We start from the raw sequence: 24786 nt of genomic DNA, 5'->3' as shown, positions 1-24786 counted from the left end.
CCTTGAGTGCTTGGGCAGTAGGTGGTCTTGACTGGGCTAAAAAATCCATGCACGTCATGATTGTCGACTAGTTGCTGGATCTCCTGTGCCCTTTCCACCCACCATCTTTTCTTTAGGTCACGAGTTTTTTGTTAGACCTCAGACTTCAGTTGCCTGTAGATTTGTTTTCTTTCTCTCGAGTTGTGGTGCTGTTTCCAATTCAATTCCAATGCCTTGCGTTTACAATGTACAGCAGGCACCTCAAAGCACTGGAGAAGTACCACCAACATTGCCTCCGCAAAATTCTGCAAATCCATTGGCGGGAAAGGCGCACCAATGTCCGTGTTCTCTCTCAGGCTAACATCCCCAACATCAAAGCATTGATCACGCTCAATCAGCTCCGATGGGCAGACCACGGAGTCCGCATGCCTGATACAAGGCTCCCGAAACAGGCACTCTACTCCGAGCTCCGTCACGGCAAGCGAGCCCCAGGAGGGAGGAGAAAATGCGTCATGGACACCCTCAAAGCCTCCCTGAAAAAATGTAACATCTTTACCGACTCTTGGGAATCCCTGGCCCATGACCGCTCAAAGTGGAGATGCAGCATTAGAGAAGGCGTCGAAAACTTCCGAGTCTCTTCGTTGGGAGCATGCGGTAGTCAAGCACAAACAGCAGAAGGAGCGTACGACAAACCAAGCACCCCACCCAACCACCCACCCCTTCAAACACCATCTGCCCCACCTGTAACAGAGTTTGTAGATCCCGCATTGGACTCATCAGCCACCTTAGAACTCAAGTTAGTGTGGAAGCAAGTCATCCTCGACTCCAACGGACTGCCGAAGATGATGATTTCTGGAGCTCTCAAGATACCAATGCTGTGTTGATGGCTTGAAGGTGGGTGGGGTTTCTGCGATTTCGAGTTAATATGCAGTGGGGTGAGAATGATGTCATTGGAGTGTAACTTTGATGTTTTAATTAGGAACTTGCTTGCCAGAAACTGCTAGGTTAAAATGGAGGGGGAAAGAATGGTTCAGGAAGGATGCATGGAGCACCCAGACACGATTTTAACCCCTTGCCCACCTGGGTTACAATCATCCCTGTTTCCAACTTAGCACCTTCATAGTCTTAGGACCCGAGCTTGGTCGACTTACCGCTGAGTTTTCTCGGCGATCTTGATGTTTTCTGGGCCCTCTCCCCTCCGAGCGAGCTTGGTCAGGTTCTCACGCCGGCAGGGAGAGAAGACCGCTGGGGAAGTCCTCCCGCCCGCTGAGTCACCAGATTGGTCCGGGCGCTCCTCCACTCCTGCAGCAGAAGAGACCGCCGCGGGGAGGCATGTCTTACCTGAACGGTAAGTATGAAGGGGGAGAAGGGGGAGGGAGGAGAAGGGGGGGAGGGGGGAGGAGGAGGGGGGAGGGGGAGGAGGAGAAGGGAGGGAAAGGAGATGGGGGGGAAAGGAGATGGGGGGGAAAGGAGATGGGGGGGAAAGGAGATGGGGGGGGAAAGGAGATGGGGGGGGAAAGGAGATGGGGGGGGAAGGAGATGGGGGGGAAAGGAGATGGGGGGAAAAGGAGATGGGGGAAAGGAGATGGGGGGGAAAGGAGATGGGGGGAAAGGAGATGGGGGGGAAAGGAGATGGGGGGGAAAGGAGATGGGGGGGAAAGGAGATGGGGGGGGAAAGGAGATGGGGGGGAAAGGAGATGGGGGGGGAAAGGAGATGGGGGGAAAGGAGATGGGGGGGAAAGGAGATGGGGGGGAAAGGAGATGGGGGGGAAAGGAGATGGGGGGGAAAGGAGATGGGGGGGAAAGGAGATGGGGGGGAAAGGAGATGGTGGCGGAAAGGAGATGGTGGCGGAAAGGAGATGGGGGGGAAAGGAGATGGGGGGGGAAGGAGATGGGGGGGGGGGAGGCTGAACGGGCTGGGCCCGAGACTTCGGGCAGGGCCCGTCCCCAGCACCAGATTTACAGGTAGGTGGCGTTGGGTTGGGTCGGGAGGAGCGCAGGTCGGGGGGTGGTGGGAGGGAGGTCGGTTCGGTTCGGGGGAAGGGAGGGAGGTCAGGTTGGGGGGAGGGAGGTCAGGTCGGATCCAGTCCGGGGGCGGGGGGAAGCGGGAGTCGGGTCGGTGTCGGGTCCGGTCCAGGGGTGGGGGGGGGTGGCGGGGGAAGCGGGAGTCGGGTCGGTATCGGTGTCGGTGTCGGGTCCGGTCCAGAGGCGCGGGGGGGAGGGGGGGGGGGGGAGCGGGAGTTGGGTCGGGTCCAGTCCGGGGGGGGGGGGGGGGGAAGTGGGAGTCGGGTCGGGGTCGGGTCCGGTATGGAGGCGGAAAGCGGGAGTCGAGTCGGGTCGGGAGGAAGCAGGAGCTGGCCGTGGGAGGAGCCTTATTCACGCAGCCCCAGTGAGGCCATTGGGCCAGGGCTAGGGGCTGCGTGCTTCGGCCCCTCCCACACAGTTTTGGGCGCCTGGAGCTACTGCACATGCGCGCCCACTGTAGCGCGCATGTGCAGAGGTCCCGGCACTGTTTTCAGCGCAGGGATCTGGCTCCGCCCCCTACTGCTCGTGCTGCGCTGCGCCGAGTTGCAAACGACCTGCAGGGAGCTGGAGAATCTGGAACTTTTTTTTAGGCGCACTTTGTGGCGCGCAAAACGGGTGTCCAGGTCGGGACTGCGCCGTTGTAGGTGCGACTCGAAACTTGGGCCCATTGAAATGCTAGACGGTGAGCTGAATTGTCCTCAGAAATATTCCAAGCACAGAATGCAGGAAAATATAACTAGAAATATAAAGCAAACAACCTACATCTTGGCAATAACAAAACCCAGAGTATGATGTTGAGAAACAACAGGAAAACAACTCACCGGGTTCTCAAAATTTAAGTCACTGCACACAGAGATAACAAGCAAATTCAATACACATGAGGTACTCAGATCAAAAGGCTACGTAAAATCTTGAGCTGGAAATGGAACCAATCTAAACTGAGAATAGATGATACTACTGCCAAAAGCTGTCAAGTAAACATTACACTTACCAAGGGCTTTGGATGCAAAAAGAGCCATGGCACTTTGAAGTCTGTCTGGTCTTACTGCCTGAACAACTAGAACCTTTAAAGGAAAACAAATAGTTGATGATGTACCAAAGTTTTGAGAGAAAGCTATCTGCATCAACAAATCTCACAGGAACTTGCAAGAATGTTGAAAAATATTGTCAGCTATGTTCAAAGCTATGACATCTCTTTAACTGTTTTGCACCAGCTAAGTTTCCTGTCTATTGAAAACAATAAAACCTCCCTTGGATATAATTTAGTCTTTCGTCTAAACCAATCCACCCCAAAACTTTATTTTATTTGATTGTCTGTAAAGGAAAACAAATAGTTTTATAACTGAATTTCAGCAATAAACATAGTTGGAAATATGAAAGTTTTACTTAACCCTTCTATTTATGAATCCAACTTCAGTAAGTAGCCTTTTTCCATTCACCACAAAGTGAATGTCTTTCTTTGCTAACAGAAATATTCACTGTTCAAGATGCGCAGCCATATAATTGTTAGAAATGACAGTTCTGAACTGGATAATGCCAATGCTGTATTACAGTTCACCTATACTGTAGCAGAAGTAAGTTTTTCATATTAAATGACATAAGATGCAATAGGTGTCTATGGTTCTATTTGCTGAAAGTAGGGAAAGACTTGGAGACTTGTAATTGGGTACCTATGCATAACTTTTGTCAACGAAACAACAGTGACTGCACTTCAGAAAAAAAAAATTCATTCGCTGTGAAGCCTTTCAGCACATCCGTAGAATATGAAGGCTGCTATATAAATGCAAGTTCTTTCTTCCTTTAACAAAATTCCCACAGTCCAATGCATACTCAGCAAACACATTCAACAAGTATGGTTAACTGTATAAGATAATATAAAAGCAAATAATAAGGGTTTTCATAAGCTTATAGCAAGTAAATAAAATCATTAGAGAGAAGTGTTTTGTGATTTTATGACCTTTTTTTCATTGCGAGGATTTGGGAAACAAAGTGTTACTTTTAAATATTGGGTTTTGAAAACATTGGGGCGAAAACTGCACCCTCGCCGGGTCTGTACTAAGTGCGCATGGGCCTGGTGAGGCCTCGCAAAAGCCAGTTCTCAGGGCGCGTTCTTTTGACAGATCGAACATATCCCCACAGGAAGGACATCCAAGCGGGAGAGATTGAGCTATTTGCGCAACTCATGCCCAGCAAATGTCCTTCAAACTTTTACGCCTGGTAAAAGCAGACGCATAGCTTACTTTTACCAGTGTAACACTTTAAAATATAGAAAAATTAAATGTAATCACTCATTTTTACGTTAAAAACCCTGTCCATTAAGGTAAGTTTATTTTTAATCCTATTAAAAAACACTTTAAAAAATTCAAAAAAATATAATTTTTCTAAAACATTTAATTACATTTAATTTCAATTAATTTAAAAAAATGTTTTATTTATTGTGCTGTGTTTTGCTATTTTAGGGGGCTATTCTCATTGATAGTAATGGGAACTCGGACAAACAGAGTTCCCATTTTTATCAATGAGAATACTGCATGGTGATTGGTGGTCCAGGCCCACATGATTCCAACATAGATGTCCGTATGTGAAAGACAGATCCCCGTATGCTGCGCAGTGAATGAAGGCCTCAGACCAGAATCGTACATTTCTCCAGGACCAACAGGTAGTTTCGTAGATTTTTTTCGGGTCGGATGAGTTTGTACGAAGGAAGCCTCCGACTGCAATTTTCCCCCCAATCTGTAAATAATTAAAGAGGCACTAGGACAATGGGTGGTTAAAATGCAAAGCTAGACTATGAAGTTGTTTTCCCCTAAACTGCAACTAATAAGCAGTTAATTAGTCTGTCACAGCAATACATAAATGTCTCGCATCCATTGTTCAGGGACGAAGGTGAAAGTCTCACTGTGGAGGATCAAGGTATGGCAGAGATATATATTAACATATATACAAACATATGAAAACAAGAGATAGAAAAAGACCAGTCGGTCCAGCAAGTCTGTCCCAAATCAGTTTTTATATATGATGATCATAAAAAAAAAATGTTAAGTAGAGGGAACCTAATTAATCAGAGGGAAATTAATCAAGTAAAGTTAAACCCATAAGCGAGGTTCACAGTAAAGACAGAAAAGACATGTGTTACTGAACTCGACGTTCTGAGAACAGAATGCTGTGGTACCTCTGCATTCATTAATCGGTTTGCTGTTATCAAGACTAGAACAAAGAGCAAAGCAAATGAATTCTCCTTAGAAAGGGTCATAGCTGAGGTCAAAGAACTCTCAGGAAGATAGATCATTTTATCACAGTATAAATCAGACAGTTGGGAGAAATACACTCCAAGGCTAGGTCACATGGGGTGGTAAGAGATTACGGGAAACAAAATACGATTGAAAAACATCTCAACTGGTTGAAAGCGGTTAGGCCAAGAGAAGAAGAGTTCACAGACCTGAGAATGACGTGGCACGTAACTTAGCAGATAAATGGTGCACAGGGGAGGCAACGAAGTTTGCTGTCAATATAATTGTACTAATCAATTAATTATTGTAGGCAGGCGAAAAGTTTGTGACGTGGCAGGGACACAACAAATGGAAAGCCTCCGCGTGGAACTTTATGATTTTGTATGTATTTTGACTGTATAAAAACAGTAATCCAAGATTGTTCGGGGAGAACAGCTGGTTTGGGTCAGCGAGTTACTAAACTCGTGAAGAAGCTGTCTCTCCCTCGATCGAGTACTTTATAATAAATGATTCTTTTCTCCAAAACAGACTTGTGTTGAGTATCTTTATAATACTCCATGACAATTGGCGCTGCGAGCAGGGTGCTTACGGAAAACTGACAGACGTTTACAGAAGCATCACGAGTGAGTATATTTTATCTACCACTCATAATCCGATGTGAGCTGTTACAAAATGTGTCTGTTCCCCGCGGTACCTGAATCCGTGAAAGGTCTGTTATGGTGTAAAAGACTTGGGGGAATTAGGAGGTCACAATAGAAACTTTCATAAGTTATCGATGGGATTGTAGACTGTAGGTTCAAGTGGAACCGAGTAGAAGGACAATCAGTATCTTAGAATACAGATAAATCGATAGGGTATCGATGGGATTGCAGGTTCTAGGGTTAAGTGAAACCGATTAGAGGGACAATCAGTATCTAAGAATACAGGTTAAATCGATAAAAAAAAATTGGTGAGACCGTAGATGCTGGGTTTAAGTGAAACCAAGTAGGGGGACGGTTAGTATCTGAGAATGAGTAGACGTACCAAACTGAGTATGGTGTGTAAAGATATGCTGGACTGGGGGCTGGACGGCTCCCTCAGTAGATATTTTTCTACTAAATCCCACTAAACAAAAAGAATGGTGGGAGAAACAGAAAAATAAGAAAACAGCTGAAGCAAGATTAATAAGCTTTGTTGAATGAAAAATTGGTGTGAATGTCTGTCTTTAAATGAAAGTGCTTATGTGGTTCTTGACTGCAGAATATTTGAGGTGGGAATTAATGAATTTTTCATTTGTTTAAAGCCTGTTTTATTTAAAGAAAAATGGTGGAGCTGTCTGTTTGTTTTAGCTCTACACACTTTTTCAGACAGAAAGTTGAAAGTTTTTATCCCTTTGTAGTGTTGTCCTCAATGTGGGAAGTTTTAAGAAAGTGTGAACCTAGAATTGAATTACATTTTAAATTAGAAACGCAGGTGCGGATTTATTTGATTATGATTTATGGAGCGATGAAATTTGGACGTTCTAATTGGATTACAGTAAAAAAAAATGCGTGGTCTCGTTTTTTTAAAATTCCGACACGCTCACTTACTTGTCATTGATTACATTGGGTTGAAAGACAATAAATTTAGTCGAGGAATGAGATAAAGAAAGGAGAAGGGAAATTATAATGCCTTTTAAAAAAAGCCTGCGTGGGTCTCTCGAGGCTATGGGCTGGAGGAAGCTACGCCCCCATTTTCCTTTGTGTAAAATCTTATGTTAAATGATGTGAAAGCTTCCAGCTCAGTAAAAAGAGTTTTAAATAAAAGATTGGCAGTACAATATTTGAGTTGCGATTTTGAGATATTTCAGGTGATTCTCCTTGATTTTGGTTGCATTGGAAAATCTTGGATTTGAAAACCTCTTTAATAGAAATAATAAAAGTACACATCTTTACCTCAACTACTACGTCAGAAGCTGAAGCTTAAAAAGATGTAATTTATGAGGTACTATATCACAAAATATATCTTGAAGTTACAGACCAAAAGATTTTATTCCTACTTGGATTGGAGTTTTTTTTTAATGTTCAGCTTCGAAATCAGAACTTAGACACATAATTATAAAACAAGTAATTTGCATTCAGTGATCTGTGAATCACTTAGACATAATAAGTTCATAAATTTTTAATTCAAAAATAAATACAAATACTACAAAAGGGGAGCAGCAATTAGGATCGAAACAGTAAAGAGTTAATTTTGTTGTAAAGGTTTCAAGTACCACTGGTTAAGAAAAGGCACATCAAAATACTGAGATACATTTAAAATTGAGCCTCTTTAGAACTATTTTGGTGTTTGAGATTTTTTTTTGTTGATCTGACAGATCTATTGAAAGAATGTTTTTCATCAAAAGGACTCGCTAAATAAAATGTTAAATGTGGGTACTGATGCTAACCTACTGTTCAAGTGTATGCAAATTTATAAAATCTGATCTCTTTAAAAAAATAAATAAAATAAAAAAGTGTGGAAACAATCGAAAAATGCCATTTTCTCTGATGAAAGACAGAAATGCCATTTGGGGGAGACGAGATAAGATATGGACGTAGCCTTGGAAATGATTTGCGAGCACTTGTATGTTAAGATAAATTTTTAACTATCACTTGTTTTTGAATACAGGAAACCAGACAATCCTGGCCAGAATTACTACCCACGATACGAATGAGGTTACGCACCACAACAAATCAAATGACAGGATTAACCCTCTATGAGCTAATGACTGGATGAGTAATGAAGTTACCCGAGGGGGTAGTTACAGGAAGGGCAGAATTAGAACCATTACGAGATAGAATCAGGAAGTATGTGATGGAATTGAGTGAGCAGTTGAAAGGTATGCGACAGAAGGTCCAAGAAAGACAGAGAGAGGAGGACGAAGACGTGGGACAAATACCTCAGCTATAATGCCCGAGGTGGGGGATAAAGTAATGGTTAAGGAAGTGGCAGATAAACCAGGATTCGCACCGAGGTGGAGCGGACCATGAGGTGGTAATCAGTGGTGACACATGTGCATGTATAAATATGAAAGGTGGGGGCCGATGAAAACATTGGTCCCAGCTGAAAGAATACTACGGGTACTTGCCACAATGAAATGGATCTGGGAAAGATCACATGTCTGGAAAACGGTGCAAATGATCTGGTAGAAGTAGAAATGGTAAGAATCTAACTAAAAACCTGGAATATCCAGGATGTGTTTTATCAACAGAATGTTTATAAACGTGATCACCACCGCCCTTATGATTCTACAAGGACAAGCTACAAGGCTACCTCTAGGGGGCCCAGAAACATATACCCACACCGGAGGGTACAACAACTACATAAAGCAGCTCCTAGGGGACGACATCCGAGTTTCAGGAGCATTTATCTTGAAGCCACAAGATAAGTGGATAACAAAATGTTATCTGAATGTTGTAAACAAGGGGAATTAATCTTGGGAAAGTGCTTGGTAGTTAAACCTGAAACAGATGTAATAGTACATTGTCCGGACCCAAACAGGGACACAATCTTAGAGCCATCCTCGTTAAAAGCGATAGAATGGGTCATATGTCAGGAAGAGAGAAAGTGTTCAGGTCCAGCAGTGATGATTTATTGGCAAAAACCTACAGTCACGACCCCAGGACTAACAACACTACCACCAATTACTTGCCCTCTCCTTACTGAAGGTCCGCCCGGTGGGTTGGTGACGAGATCAGAGGGAATGTTGTTATTTGACAATGTGCAGCATGAAATGTTACCTATGATCATAAATTTAACAGACCTATACCTGCCAGAAAAGTTTAGCCCCAAGACTAAAGCATTGTACACACGGTTGCTAGATACAATCCTGAGAAAAGTTAGTGACACATCAGGAGCAAGGGAGTATCACAAGCAGCTGAGAAACAAAGGAGGGAGACAGAGGAGATCTATAGGGAATGATGTACTAACTGGAGTAAATACAGGGACCTCTCTAGTAAATGCACTGGATATACAGGCGATCCAAGCAGGAGTAAATAGTTTAAGGAAAACCATGAAGGTACTAATGAGAAAACAGATCGAGATAGGGATAGAATCTTCAGAGTTCGGATCTAAAACATCCAAAATACTGCTAGAGGGCATATCCATATTGGAAGGCCATGCACAAACAATTAACGAGCTAAGTAAGCAGGAACGAGAGAACGATGCCGATAACAGGAAAAGAGACACATGCCATGCCTATGGGAGATGGATGATCGGTCAGGTGAGACACAATATGGATCAGATACAAACCGGGCGAGTTCCAGATTGGATAAATAGTACCCAGTTGAAAGAAATGGCATCGCACACTGGGCCATTAGACGCCTGCACTCTGAAAGGAATCACTCGGGTGTATGCAGTTACAGGAGGATGTAAGGGGAAACAAACCCCTACGGTAGGGATAATACTAGTGATCCCCGTAATAAACCAAGGCAATTACCCGTACTTTCAATATAAAGTTGAAAACATAGGGATAATATGAGGGGAACAGTACATCCGCCATTACCCGATAGACCAGTATGCGATTAAAAGAATGGAAAGATAAGGAGAATATCTTTATCCGGGTGCCGGAGAGAAGGAAGCCTAACTATATGCCCTCACCCAGTGGGAGAAGGGAGCAAGGATAACTGCGGGTTTGACAATACAATGGAAGGATGTGTCATGAAAATAAGCCCTGCCCGAACCGAACCCACACATTACACTATCAAGGACGAGGAGGATATTGTGTGGTAACTAGTCTGGAAACTTACGATTATGGAGGCTTGACTTGTAACATTTCAATGCCTAACTTTTGCTTTATTCCCAGAGTGTCGGTGGCAGTGGGAAGGGCACGCATGACGTATATATACACCAGGAAGACAATGATGTTAAATATAAGTGATGAGATAAAGCAAAATATTGATGATTAAATGGAAGAGCAAACAACACCAATTCCCCTGTTACTTGAAGATTTAATTGAGCTTAAAGGACCATTAAGAAATAACATTAAAATATATTATGAGCTAAAGGTCAAAGGCAAAGAACTGGACAGTGAAATAAAGGATAACCTGAAAAACCTGCCTTGGTACTTGAGATTATGGAATTGAAGAATGAACTTTGAAATGCATCCATGGATAAGGATCCTTTCACATACCCTAGTGGCAATACAGATAGTAATAGCCTTGAGTTGGTTGGTGATGATATGTAACAAGTGCAAAAGACAGAAGAGGTATACCTGAGCAAAGCTAAGCTAGGAATCAGGTCAAATTGTTGCAGAATGAATACCTGATATGATTTGTGGGTGCTCCCAACCTACTGCCTGATCACTGAGACCGGGGCAGAGTACACGTGAATCAGAGAAGGTGAATTTTTCGTCAGGGTGGGTATTTGGGGTACCATCTGACCAAATGGGGGATTATAAAAAAAAAAAATTTAAGTAGAGGGAACCTAATTAATCAGAGGGAAATTAATCAAATAAAGTTAAAACCATAAGTGAGGTTCACAGTAAAGACACAGTGTTACTGAACTCAACACTCTGAGAACAGAATGCTGTGGTACCTCTGCACTCGTTAATTGGTTTGCTGTTATCAAGACTAGAACAAAGAGCAAAGCAAATGAATTCTCCTTAGAAAGAGTCATAAGCTGAGGTCAAAGAACTCTCAGGAAGACAGATCATTTTATCACCGTATAAACCAGACAGTTGGGAAAAATACACTCCAAGGCTAGGTCACATGGGGTGATAAGAGATTACGAGAAACAAAAGACGACCGAAAAACATCTCAACTGGTTGAAAGCGGTTAGGCCAAGAGAAGAAGAGTTCACAGACCTGAGAATGACGTAACTTAGCAGATAAACGGCACACAGGGGAGGTAACGAAGTTTGCTGTCAATATAACTGTATTAACCAATTAATTATAGTAGGTAGGCAAAAAGTTTGTGACGCGGCAGGGACACAATAAATGGAAAGCTTCCGCGTGGAACTTCATGATTTTGTATGTATTTTGACTGTATAAAAACAGTAACCCAAGATTGTTCGGGGAGAACAGCTGGTTTGGATCACCGAGTTACTGAACTCGTGTAGAAACTGTCTCTCCCTCAATCAATTACTTTATAATAAATGATTCTTTTCTCCAAAATAGACTTGTGTTGAGTATCTTTGTAATACTCCATGACAATGATAAAATAAAAATATAGGTGTACTGGGGGAGAATATCAAATGATTGTTACAGAAAACATAATGGGGGGAAAATTCCTTCATACGAATGCCTTCAACCCGAAAAAAATCTACGAAAGTACCTGGTGGTCCCGGAGGAACAGAGGATCCCGATCGCAAGTCTAGATTCGCCGCGCAGCGCATGGGGAGATGACTTTGAGGTACGTACATGCTGGAGGCACATGGGCCTGGATCACCAATCACTATGCAGTATTCTCATTGATAAAAATAGGAACTCCGATTGTCCGAGTTCCCATTACTATCAATGAGAAAAAACCCTAAAACACAGAAACACAGCATAATAAATAAATAAAACATCTCATATTTAAAATTAATTGAAATTAAATGTAATTAAATGTTTTAGAAAAAATATATATTTTTTGGAATTTTTTTAAATGTGTTTTATTAGTATTAAAAATAAACTTACCTTAATGGACAGGGTTTTTAATATAAAAATGAGTGTTTAAATTTAATTTTTATATGTTTTAAAACTCTTATGCTGGTAAAAGTAAGCTGTGAGCCTGCTTTTACCACGCGGAAAAGTTTGAAGGAGATTCGCTGGGCATGAGTTGGGCAAATAGCCCAATTTCTCCCACACGGATGTTCTTCTCCGTAGATGCGGAGGATCTGTCAAGAAAAATCTTGACAGAGCAGAAATGCCGGTTCCGCGCATGCGCATCGCGCCCCGAAAACTAGCTTTTGCGAGGCTTCACCGGGTCCGTGCGCAATTCGTACTTCGAGGCTGGAATTTTCAGCCAATTGATTCTGAAACAATTAGCAGAGCTTAGGGTGGATAAATCACTGGGCCCTGTTGGCTCGCACACTAGTGTTGAAAAAAGTTGAAAAGGGGGTAGCAGAAGCATCTGACCACAATTTTTCAAACCTCCTTTAACACACAAATTTTGCCATAGGACTGGAGAATAGCCAACGTAACACATTTGTTCGAGAGGGAGAAAAGGATAAATAAGACCGTTATTTATAAATAAGATTAGTCTAATGTCAGTTGTGAGCATATTGTTACAATTCATAATTCAAGATAAAATTAATGAGCATTTAATCGAAGACAGAGTACATATTTAGTGGCTGCCTTCAAAATCAAGGCAACATTCGTCCAAATATGGTACTGAGAAGCCTTAGTTGAGATCAATGGAGGTGAATGGGAAAACCCTCAAATGACTGGAGTCATACATGATATGTATGAAGATAGCGTGATTTTCAGAGGTCAATCATCGCAGCCCCAGTACATCGCGGCAAAATTTTCTTAAGGTATTAAGAAATTCATCCAAACATCTTCATCTGACTGTCAATAACTGCCACTGTTATAGGGTTGGAAAGGGACAGTTTTCTGATGATTCTACAATCTTCAGCTCCATTCACGTGAAATTTTGCAGCTGAATGAACCTGCCCAAGGCAGCCTATAGCAGAATCAGAACAACATTCAAGCTTGGGTTGACAAGTGGCAGGTAACATTCAATCCACAGAACTGCCAGCTAATGACTATTTCCAACAAGAAAAGACCCAATCACCTCTCCCGATTTTCAACTGCACCACCATTCCAAGTCCCCCACCATCAACATCCTGATGGTTACCACTCGCAAGTAGCTTAACTGGACCAACCCTGTCAACCAGATGGCTACAAAAGCAGCACAGAGGCTGGGTGCTCTGTGACAAGTTGTTCGCTCCCTGACCATTCAATTTCTCTCCACGATCTGGTAGGCCCAAGTCAGGAATAGAATGGAATAGCTACAACAACACTCAAGGAGCTCAACATCATCCAGGGAAAAGCAGTCCACTTGATCAGTGCCCTGTCACTGAACTCAATATCTACTCCCTTTCTGCACCAGAAACATGGATGTAATATGTACGATCTACAGGATGCACTTTTGCAACTTACCAATCTGACTTTAACAGCACTTCCTAGTTCTACAACCTCTAACACCAAGAAGGTCAACAGCAGCAACAACATAACAACATTACTTGCAAGTTTCCCTGCAAGTCACACATTATCTTTATTTGTACATATACCACTGTTTCTTCATCATTGTTGTGTGAAAATCCTGCCCTATCAATCACCATTGTGGGAGCATCGTCACCACAAGTACTGTAGCAGCTCAAGGAAAAGACCCGTCACTATCTTCTCAATGTTGCACAGATCCCAAGAACAAATTAAAAAAGAATATATTACAAGGTAGATTCAGCAGTCTTATGCTCTCAGCAGAGAATCACGTTCAAAGGGAGTGGCAGTAAACGATAAAGGTGCATCACTGTATCGCTGATTCTCTAACCTGCAGTTCCCTCCAGCACAACTCCTTACTGTGAGGGGATCACTGTATGTACCCATACATTCTAGGATCCGCCTTTACACTACTTGTTTTGTTGAAGATCCATGTTTGAAATATAGATAATTATTTTAACCCCTTTTGTGGCTAGACAGTCCTGACACAATGTATTAATATCATGTGGATTTGTTTTATACCTGTAGCTACATTTTTGAAGAAATGTGTAATAAATTGAAGTTCAAGGAGTTAGCTAAAGTATCTGGTTAAATGTTTTAATTATTTTCTCATGGTTATACAAGCTAAATAGGAAAAATGCCATTTATATCTCTAGATTCTTGAAACACTGTTTCTTTGTTTTCAAAAAACCTGTTGTTTTTCTGTTCTGTCATTACTTATAAAATACTGTGGCAACATACCTGTTGAAAAAGAGTGATTCTTCTAGCGATAGATGTCGGGATGGCTTGTTCACAGGTTGAACTTTGAGAGAAAGTGAGCCAAAGGTCTATATCTTCCAAACAAAGTGTCTGATACAGTGATGGAAAGGTGGTCTGGAAAATGAAAAGATCCTTCATAAAACACTTCTGAAATAACTCAAAAAAGTGGCTAAAGAAAATATACTGAAGCAAAGTTTGTTCCCATTGAAGTCTGAATTCATTCAAATCAGATTTTTCAGAATCAAAGATCCCCAAGATAATTACTTTTCACATCACATTGTGGAAAGTATTTGTTGGCCTATCGAATGTTTGACATGAAACAGAAACTTGGTGACTGCAACCTGTAATTAACAATGAATACTGTGAGGCCAAAGCTTGTGAGTAGATTCTTCCACTGAGAATGTCTATATTAAAATACACATGTTTGCAATCCATGACTGTCTGCCAGTATCCTGAATTGGAAATATTATAGTACTACCATCTTGAACTTTTCCCTCAATATGAAGGACACATACATCCAGTTAGAGTCAAAAACTTAAGTTTAGGACAGCAGAAAAATAGGATGAAAGTTTTGAGTTTTCCCAGACTGAATGTACATTTCTATAATCTGCGACAGTTGTAGTTTCTATAATTTGTTTGCAAAGTTTTCTCTGATCTGCACACTCCCAAGGTGACTTGAGAAAACCATTCATTTGAGCTTTGGAGTAGCAAAATGAAGCCCTTCCTTCACGGAGATGAGTTCCCACGAGCTCAAAATTTGTTGGGAGTTACAATGGTGTTGGAAGTAGTGCCCAGTCATTGCCAGAAGAGGAGAAGGCAGAATCAATGGGAGGTTTATTTTTTGCTGATCTCTTGTTGGCCACTGTGCTAAAATAGCATTTATACTACTAGCAATTTAAGTGCAAATGATGTGAGATAATCTAGTGAAGGTATTCACTTAGGCTGGCACAAGCATCCACCAGCAGCTTCATATTGCATTTTTGGAACAGCTACCAAAAGCTCCATGGCCTCGCCTCTCCCTATCTCTGTAAACTGCTTTGACCTCACAACCCCTCAAGATATCTGCGCCCCTCAAATTCTGCCCTCGAGCATCCCTGATGATAACTGCGTGCCTTCAGCTGCCTGGGACCTAAGCTCTGGAACTCCCTCCGTAAATCTCTCCGCCTCTCTACCTCACTTTCCTCCTTCAAGGTGCTCCTCAAAACCTACCTCTTTGATCAAGCTTTTGATCATCTGCCGTAATTTCTTCTTATCGGGCTCAATGTCAAATTTATTTTTTTGACTAGCAACACTCTTGTGAAGTGCCTTGAGACATCTTACTACGTTAAAGGGGCTATATAAATACGTTGTTGTTGTAGTGTAACAGCTATATGAAGAGGAACAAAGGGACCTTGGAGTGCGTGTCCACAGATCCCTGAAGTAGCAGACTAGGTGGATAAGGTAGTTAAGAAGGCACACAGAATACTTGCCTTTATTAGCTGAGGCATAGAATACAAGAGCAGGGAAGTTATGCTTGAACTGCATAAAACACTAGTTAGGTCACAACTAGAGTACTGCGTACAATTCTGGTCACCACATTAAAGAAACTATGTGATTGCACTCGAGAGGGTACAGAGGAGATTTACGAGAATGTTGCCTGGACTGGAGAATTTTAAATATGAGGAAAGATTGGATAGGCTGGGTTTGTTTTCTTTGGAACAGAGGAGGTTGAGGGGAGACCTTATTGAGGTGTATAAAATTATGAGAGGCCTAGACAATGGATTGGATGGACCTATTTCCCTTAGCTAAGGGGTCAAGAACCAGGGAGCATAGATTTAAAGTAATTGGTTGGCGGTTTAGAGGGGATTTGAGGGGAAATTCTTCACCGAGAGGGTGGTGGGGTCTGGAACTCACTGCCTGAAAGGGTGGTAGAGGAAGAAACCCTCATCACATTTAAAAAGTACTTGGATGTGCACTTGGATTGCTACGGACCAAGAGCTGGAAAGTGGGATTAAGCTGGATAGCTCTTTGTTGGCCGGCGCAGACATGCTGGGCCAAAATAGTCTCCTTCAGTGCTGTAAATTTATATGATTCTATGATTAACTATTTTACTAATCATTGAATATCATATGAATTATATATTGTCATTATCGTAGGGAAGGCACAATTCATAACTAGCAGTGTTATAAAAACCTTTATGCCTTTAATGAATCATTCTAGGAATGTAAATGGCTTTGAGTAAAATTAAGGTTCAGGTCAACTGGTTGAAAAAAAACACAGCATACTTATTGGAGACAGGCTTTCATGGCAGTTCAAGTTATGCTCACCGAGGGGTGAAAAGAAATGATAATGGACAATGTTAGCAATCCTATAAAAGAAAGACATGCTTTCTTTATATAGCGTCTTTCATGACCACTGGACGTCTCAAAGAGCTTTACAGCCAATGAAGTATTTTTGGAGTGTAGTCACTGTTGTAATGTGAGAAACATTATAGGTACAGAGTTTGTGGTGGGAGCCAAAGACGAATACTTCCTGTTGTTCAACTGGATGAAATTGTGGCTCATCCAAGATTAGATTCTCACAAGTAGGCTGACAACACAGAGGCAGTAACGGGTTAGAGAGCGGTGGCAGAGAGGTAGAGCTTGCCATCGTCAACGCTCATGTAGAACCTGACCTCTGGCCCTCGGCGCATTGCAGCAGGAGCTGTAGGGGGCGGAGCCAGATCCCTGCGCCGAAAACAGTGCCGGGGCCTCTGCACATGTGCGCTACAGTGGGCACGCAAGTGCAGTAGCTCCAGGCGCCCGAAACTGTGTGGGAGGGGCCGAAGCACGCAGCCCCTAGCCCTGGCTGAATGGCCTTACTGGGGCTGCGTGAATCAGGCTCCTCCCACGGCCAGCTCCTGCTTCCTCCCGACCCGACTCGACTCCCACTTCCCGCCTCCAGACCGGACCCGACACCCGCTCCCCCCCCACCCCCCACCACCAGATCCGACACCCGCCCGCTTCCCCCCCCCCCCCGGACCGGACCCGACACCCCCCACCCACCGCCCCCGGACTGGATCCGACCTGACCTCCCTCCCCCCGACCTGACCTCCCTCTCCCTCCCTCCCTCCCTCCCCCCGACCCGAACCGAACCGACCTCCCTCCCACCACCCCCCCGACCCGACCCAATGCCACCTACCTGTAAATGTGGTGCTGGGGACGGGCCCTGCCCGAAGTCTCGGGCCCGGCCCGTTCAGCCTCCCTCCCCCCCACTTCTCCTTCCCCCGCACCCCCCCCAATCTCCTTCCCCCCCACCCAATCTCCTTCTCCCCCCCCCTCAATCTCCTTCTCCCCCCCCGCAATCTCCTTTCCCCCCCATCTCCTTTCTCCCCCTTCTCCCCTTTATCCCCCTCCCCCTTCTCCCCCATTCCTCCCTCTTCTCCCCCCTCTCTCCCTCTAACCCCCTCCTCCCCCTCCCCTCGCTGTTAGAAACACAGACACTGACAGACAGAGAATGAGAGACACACAGACAGATAGAGAGATAGATAGAGACACTGACATAGACACACTGGGGGGGGGGGGGCCTCCCAGCACGCTGTTGGAGGGCTCCCGGTGCTGCAGTCGGTAAGTAGAAAATGTTTTATTTATTGATTAAAAAAAAAATTATTTCTTATTAATTTTTTTTGATTGATTTATTGGTTGGTTTATTGATGTATTTATCATTTATTATTGATGATGGCTCTTTATTTGTAAAATTGAAGTGTTTAATGTTTGTAAACTTCCCTTTAAACACCCCGCCCACCATTCCCTACGGCTGATTTGTAACCTAAGCCTGATTTTCTAAAGTGTAGACAAGGTTTTTTCGAGCATACAAAAATCTTCACTTACTCCATTCTAAGTTAGTTTGGAGTAAGTTTTCACTGACGAAACTTTGAAAACAGGCGTAAGTGGCCGGACACGCCCCCTTTTGAAAAAAAAATTCTGTTCCAAAGTGAAACTGTTCTCACTGACTCGAACTGGAGCAAATTAAATGACGAGAATTCCGATTTCTAAAAATATCCGTTCTACACTTGCTCCTAAAAATCAGGAGAAAATCATGTGGAAACTTGGGGCCAAAGAGTTAGTATGCAGGTACAGCAAGTAATCAGGAAGGCAAATGGAATGTTGGCCTTTATCGCAAGGGGTATAGAGTACAAAAGCAAAGATATCCTGCTACAACTGTACTAGAACTAGAGGGCATAGTCTCAGAATAAGGGGTTGTTCATTTAAAACTGAGATGAGGAGAAATTTCTTCTCTCAGAGGGCTGTAAATCTATGGAGTTCTCTGCCCCAGAGAACTGTGGAGGCTGGGTCATTGAATATATTTAAGGCGGAAATAGACAGATTTTTGAGCGACAAGTAAGTAAAAGGTTATGGGGAGTGGGCAGGAAAGTGGAGCTGAGTCCATGATCAGATCAGACATGATCTTATTGAATGGCAGAGCAGGCTCGAGGCGCCAAAAAGCCCACTCTTACTCCCATTTCATTAGTTCTTATGTTCTTATAAACACACCTTATTTGTGTGTAACTAAATGATATAAGCGTCAATCTGAGTGAGATAATCTTTATTTTCCTTTTTTCTTATTTATGTGTGACTTGTGGTACTAAGTGTTGGTAGGTCATTCAACCACAGGAGCCAGTATAGCCTTGCCCGATCCATACGTACATTTCTATCGAGGGTTGGCTGGACACTGATCAGGAGCAGGAATCATGGTCAAATTTCCCTTCTTGAACCAAGGAACATGGAGACCAATTGTAGCACTACCACCAGCCTGTCTGAGATCAGCTAACTCATCACAGATGAGGGATTAAATTTGGGATATTCTTGGTTTGCAAAGCTCAGCTACTCCCTGGCTAAACCTACATAATCATCAGGAAGCATTTAAAGTGATTTGCTTACTTCTCAGAAATATAAATAAATTTGATGTACCAAGATCTAACTGACTTTGAATGCCTTAGAATAATAATTAATTGACCACTTATAACATTCCAAGGTCACTATAACCTTTACGTTCTGAATCACAAAGTGGTGTTAAATATGTTTTATTGGCTGAATGGGCAGCCATCAAAATGAAAACAAAAATATATAAAAAGGGAGGAAGTTTTAACTTCACATAAAACACTTTTCTGGGCCAAATTACAGCTCTTAACCTTCAAACAAAAATCAACAAATGTTTAAAAACTTCAGAGGAACATGCAAGAATTTTCTGGACGATAACATTCAAAACAGTTCAAAAATAATTTAAAAATTGGCTTCTTAATATTCAGGGAATTATCAAATAACAATTGATTCTCAATTATTAGGCAAACAGATAAAACCCTGAAACACGGCTGCAATTAACCTGAAGTTTTTAAAACATTTGTTCCAGGTATGCGAGCGTCACTGGCATCTCGCTCTCCAACCAGTATTCTGTTCTGAGTACCGGTGAGGACGATGGTGGCTCTGGGGAGGAGGAAGAAGAATGGAAGAGCTATAATGGTAGGGGATTCGCTAGTCAGGGGAGCAGACAGGCGTTTCTGCGGCCGCAGACGAGACTCCAGGATGGTATGTTGCCTCCCTGGTGCTCGGGTCAAGGATGTCACCGAGCGGCTGTAGGGCATTCTGGGGGGAAAGGGTGAACAACCAGAGGTCGGGGTCCATAACGGAACCAATGACATAGGTAGAAAGAGGGATGAGGTTCTGCAGGCAGAGTTTAGGGAGCTAGGAGAGAGATTAAGAAGCAGGACCACAAAAGTAGTAATCTCCAGATTACTCCCGGTGCCACGAGCAAGTGAGTACAGAAGCAGGAGGATAGAGCAGATGACTGCATGGCTGGAGAGATCGTGTAGGCGGGAGAGCTTTGGTTTCCTGAGGTTCATTGGGACCGCTTCTGGGGGAGGTGAGACCTGTACAAGCCGGACGGGATGCACCTCAACACAGCCGGGACCAATATGCTTGTGGGGCGGTTTGCTAGTGCTGTTGGGGAAGGTTTAAACTAGCTTGGCAGTGGGGTGGGAACCTGAAAATAGATTCAGAGGGGAGTAAAGCTGGAATTAGAAAGCAAAAATAAAGAAAGTGAGTTTGAAGGAGAGAGGAAACAAGCAGGAAAAAAAGAGTAAAAAAAAATTTAAAGGCTCTTTGTCTAAATGCATGTAACATTCATAACAAAATAGATACAAATGGGTATGATCTGATAGTCATTATAGAGACATGGTTGCAAGGTGACCAGGACTGGGAACTAAATATTCAGGGGTACTTGACAATCCGGAAGGACAGACAGCAAGGAAAAGGAGGTGGGGTAGCTCTGTTGATAAAGGATGGAAACACTGCAATAGTGAGAAATGATATTGGCTCAAATGACCAGAATGTTGAAACAGTTTGGGTGGAGATAAGGAATAGTAAGAGGAAAAAGTCACTGGTGGGCATAGTCTATCGGCCTCCTAACAGTAGCAACTTCGTTGGTCGGAGTATAAAACAGGACATACTGGGGCTTGTAAAAACGGAACAGCAATAATCATGGGTGATTTTAACCACCACATTGATTGGACAAATCAAATTGGTCTGGGTAGCCTTGAGGAAGAGTTCACAGAGTGCATAAGGGATGGGTTCCTTGAGCAGTATGTAACAGAACCAACCAGGGGGCAGGTTATCTTAGATCTGGTCCTGTGTAATAAGACAGGATTAATAAAAAAATCTCCTGGTAAAGGATCCCCTTGGAATGAGTGATCATAGCATGGTTGAATTTCAAATTCAGATGGAGGGTGAGAAAGTTGGATCACTAACCAGCGTACTAAGCTTAAATAAAGGAGACAATGAAGGTATGAGGGCAGAGTTGGCTAAAGTGAACTGGGAAAATTTATTAAAGTGTAAGATGGTTGATGAACAGTGGTAGTAATCTCAGGATTGCTACCAGTGCCACGTGCAAATCAGAGTAGGAATCGCAGGATAGCTCAGATGAATACTTGACTTGAGGGATGGCGCAGAAGGGAGGGATTCAAATTCCTGGGACATTGGAATCGGTTCTGGGGAGGTGGGACCAGTATAAACCGGGCGGTCTGCACCTGGGCAGGGCGGGAACCAATGCAGTGGGAGTGTTTGCCAGTGCTGTTGGGGAGGGGTTAAACTAATAAGGCAGGGGGATGGGAACCTATGCAGGGAGACAGAGGGAAGTAGAATGGGGGCAGAAGCAAAAGATGGAAAGAAGTAAAATCGGAGGGCAGAGAAATCCAAGGCAAAAATCAAAAAGGGCTATATGACAGCAAAATTCTAAAGGGGCAAAGTGCGTTAAAAAGACAAGCCTGAAGGCTCTGTCCCTCAATGTGAGGAGTATTGCGAATAAGGTGGACGAACTAACTGCGCAGATAGCTGTTGATGGATATGATGTAATTGGCATCACGGAGACATGGCTCCAGGGTGACCAAGGCTGGGAACTCAACATCCAGGGGTATTCAACATTCAGGAAGGATAGACAGAAAGGTAAAGGAGGTGGGGTGGCGTTGCTGGCTAAAGAGGAAAAGAACGCAATAGTAAGGAAGGACATTAGCTTGGATGATGTGGAATCGGTATGGGTGGAGCTACAGAACACCAAAGGGAAGATAACGCTAGTGGGAGTTGTGTACAGACCACCAACAGTAGTAGTGAGGTTGGGGACAGCATCAAACAAGAAATTAGGGCTGCGTGCAATAAAGGTACAGCAGTTATCATGGGCGACTTTAATCTACATATTGATTGGGCTAACCAAGCTGGTGACAATGCGGTGGAGGAGGATTTCCTGGAGTGTATTAGGGATGGTTTTCTCGACCAATATGTCGAGCTGGCCATCCTCGACTGGGTGATGTGTAATGAGAAAGGACTAATTAGCAATCTTGTTGTGCGAGGCCCCTTGGGGAAGAGTGACCATAATATGGTAGAATTCTTTATTAAGATGGAGAGTGACACAGTTAATTCAGAGACTAGGGTCCTGAACTTAAGGAAACTTCGATGGTACGACACGTGAATTGGCTAGAATAAACTGATGAATGATACTTAAAGGGTTGACGGTGGATAAGCAATGGCAAACATTTAAAGATCACATGGATGAACTTCAACAATTGTACATCCCTGTCTGGAGTAAAAATAAAACGGGGAAGGTGGCTCAACCGTGGCTAACAAGGGAAATTAAGGATAGTGTTAAATCCAACGAAGAGGCATTTAAATTGGCCAGAAAAAGCAGCAAACCTGAGGACTGGGAGAAATTTAGAATTCAGCAGAGGAAGACAAAGTGTTTAATTAGGAGGGGGAAAATAGAGTATGAGAGGAAGCTTGCTAGGAACATAAAAACTGACTGCAAAAGCTTATTAGATATGTGAAGAGAAAAAGATTAGTAAAGACAAACATAGGTCCCTTGCAGTCAAATTCAGGTGAATTTATAATGGGGAACAAAGAAATGGCGGACCAGTTAAACAAATACTTTGGCTCTGTCTTCACGAAGGAATATACAAATAGCCTTCTGGAAATACTAGGGGACGGAGGGTCGAGTGAGAAGGAGGAACTGAAGGAAATCCTTATAGGCGGGAAATTATGTTCGGGAAATTGATGGGATTGAAGGCCGATAAATCCCCGGGGCTTGATTGTCTGCATCCCAGAGTACTTAAGGAAGTGGCCCTCGAAATACTAGATGCATTGGTGATCATTTTCCAACAGTCTATCGACTCTGGATCAGTTCCTATGGACTGGAGGGTAGCTAATGTAACACCACTTTTTAATAAAGGAGGGAGAGAGAAAATGGGTAATTATAGACCGGTTAGCCTGACCTCAGTAGTGGGAAAAATGTTGGAATCAATTATTAAAGATGAAATAGCAGCGCATTTCGAAAACAGTGACAGGATCAGTCCAAGTCAGCATGGAACTATGAAAGGGAAATCATGCTTGACAAATCTTCGAGAATTTTTTGAGGATGTAACTGGTAGAGTGGACAAGGGAGAACCAGTGGATTTGGTGTATTTGGACTTTCAAAAGGCTTTTGACAAGGTCCCACACAAGAGATTGGTGTGCAAATTAAAGCACATGGGATTGGGGGTAATGTACTGACGTGGATAGAGGACTGGTTGGTAGACAGGAAGCAGAGAGAGTTGAGACAAACAGGTCCTTTTCAGAATGGCAGGCAGTGACTAGTGGGGTGCCGCAGGGCTCAGTGCTGGGATCCCAGCTATTTACAACATACATTAATGATTTAGATGAAGGAATTGAGTTTAATATCTCCAAGTTTGCAGATGGCACTAAGCTGGGTGGCGGTGTGAGCTGTGAAGAGGACGCTAAGGGGCTGCAGGGTGACTTAAGACAGGTTAGGTGAGTGGGCAAACGCATGGCAGATGCAGTATAATGTGGATAAATGTGAGGTTATCCACTTTGGTGGCAAAAACATGAAGGCAGAATATTATCTGTATGGCGGCAGATTAGGAAAAGAGGAGGTGCAACGAGACCTGGGTGTCATGGTACATCAGTCATTGAAAGTTGGCATGCAGGTACAGCAGGCGGTGAAGCAGCAAATGGTGTGTTGGCCTTCATAGCTAGGGGATTTGAGTATAGGAGCAGGGAGGTCTTACTGCAGGTACAGGGCCTTAGTGAGGCCTCACCTGGAATATTGTGTTCAGTTTTGGTCTCCTAATCTGAGAAAGGGCGTTCTTGCTATTGAGGATGTGCAGCGAAGGTTCGCCAGACTGATTCCCGGGATGGCTGGACTGACATATGAGGAAAGACTGGGCCTGTATTCACTGGACTTTAGAAGGATGAGAGGGGATCTCATAGAAACATATAAAATTCTGATGGGACTGGACAGGTTAGATGCAGGAAGAATGTTCCCGATGTTGGGGAAGTCCAGAACCAGGGGACATCGTCTAAGGATAAGGGATAAGCCATTTAGGACTGAGATGAGGAGAAACCTCTTCACTCAGAGAACTGTTAACCTGTGAAATTCCCTGCCGCAGAGAGTTGTTGATGCCAGTTCATTGGATATATTCAAGAGGGAGTTAGATATGGCCCTTACGGCTAAAGGGATCAAGGGGTATGGAGCGAAAACAGTAAAGGGGTACTGAGGTGAATGATCAGCCATGATCTGATTGAATGATGGTGCAGGTTCGAAGGGTCGAATAGCCTACTCCTGCACATATTTTCTATGTTTCTATGGTGTACATTTAAGGAGATATTTCACAACTCTCAAGAAAAATATATTCCAGTGAGGAGGAAAGGGTGTAAGAGAAAAGATAGCCATCCGTGGCTAACTAAAGAAATAAAGGACGGTATCCAATTAAAAACAAAGGCTTACAAAGTTGCCAAAACAAGTGGGAGGACAGAAGATTGGGAAGCTTTTAAAAGCCAGAAAAAAATCATTAAGAAAGGGAAGATAGACTATGAAAGTAAACTAGCACAAAATATAAAAACAGATAGCAAGAGTTTCTATCGGTATTTCAAAAGGAAAAGAGTGGCTAAAGTAAATGTTGGTCCCTTAGAGGACGAGACCAGGGAATTAGTAATGGGGAACATGGAGATGGCAGAAACTCTGAACAAATATTTTGTATCCGTCTTTATGGTAGAGGACACTAACAATTTTCCAACAGTGGATAGTCAAGGGACTATAGCGGGGAGGAACTTAACACAATCACAATCACTAACGAGGTGGTACTCAGTAAGATAA

At 43.3% G+C, this 24786-nt stretch overlaps 1 protein-coding gene across 3 annotated transcripts in view; it reads right to left on the bottom strand.

Annotated features, from left to right (window-relative positions):
* The window catches only part of dync2h1 (dynein cytoplasmic 2 heavy chain 1), a 994370-nt gene that overhangs the window by 315743 nt on the left and 653841 nt on the right, over positions 1-24786 (bottom strand). For all 3 annotated transcript variants that reach the window (XM_070892150.1, XM_070892151.1, XM_070892152.1), the window contains exons 75-76: positions 14119-14250; positions 2996-3068 (exon numbers count right to left, since the gene is read on the bottom strand). In XM_070892150.1, the coding sequence (XP_070748251.1) occupies positions 2996-3068; positions 14119-14250 (205 nt within the window). The remainder of the gene's footprint in view (positions 1-2995; positions 3069-14118; positions 14251-24786) is intronic.

The sequence above is a fragment of the Pristiophorus japonicus genome, chromosome 10 (genome assembly GCF_044704955.1).
Source record: "Pristiophorus japonicus isolate sPriJap1 chromosome 10, sPriJap1.hap1, whole genome shotgun sequence".
Taxonomy (NCBI): Eukaryota; Metazoa; Chordata; class Chondrichthyes; family Pristiophoridae; genus Pristiophorus; species Pristiophorus japonicus.
Note: the sequence above shows the minus strand (reverse complement) of the source record. Positions and strands in the feature narration are given on the sequence as shown.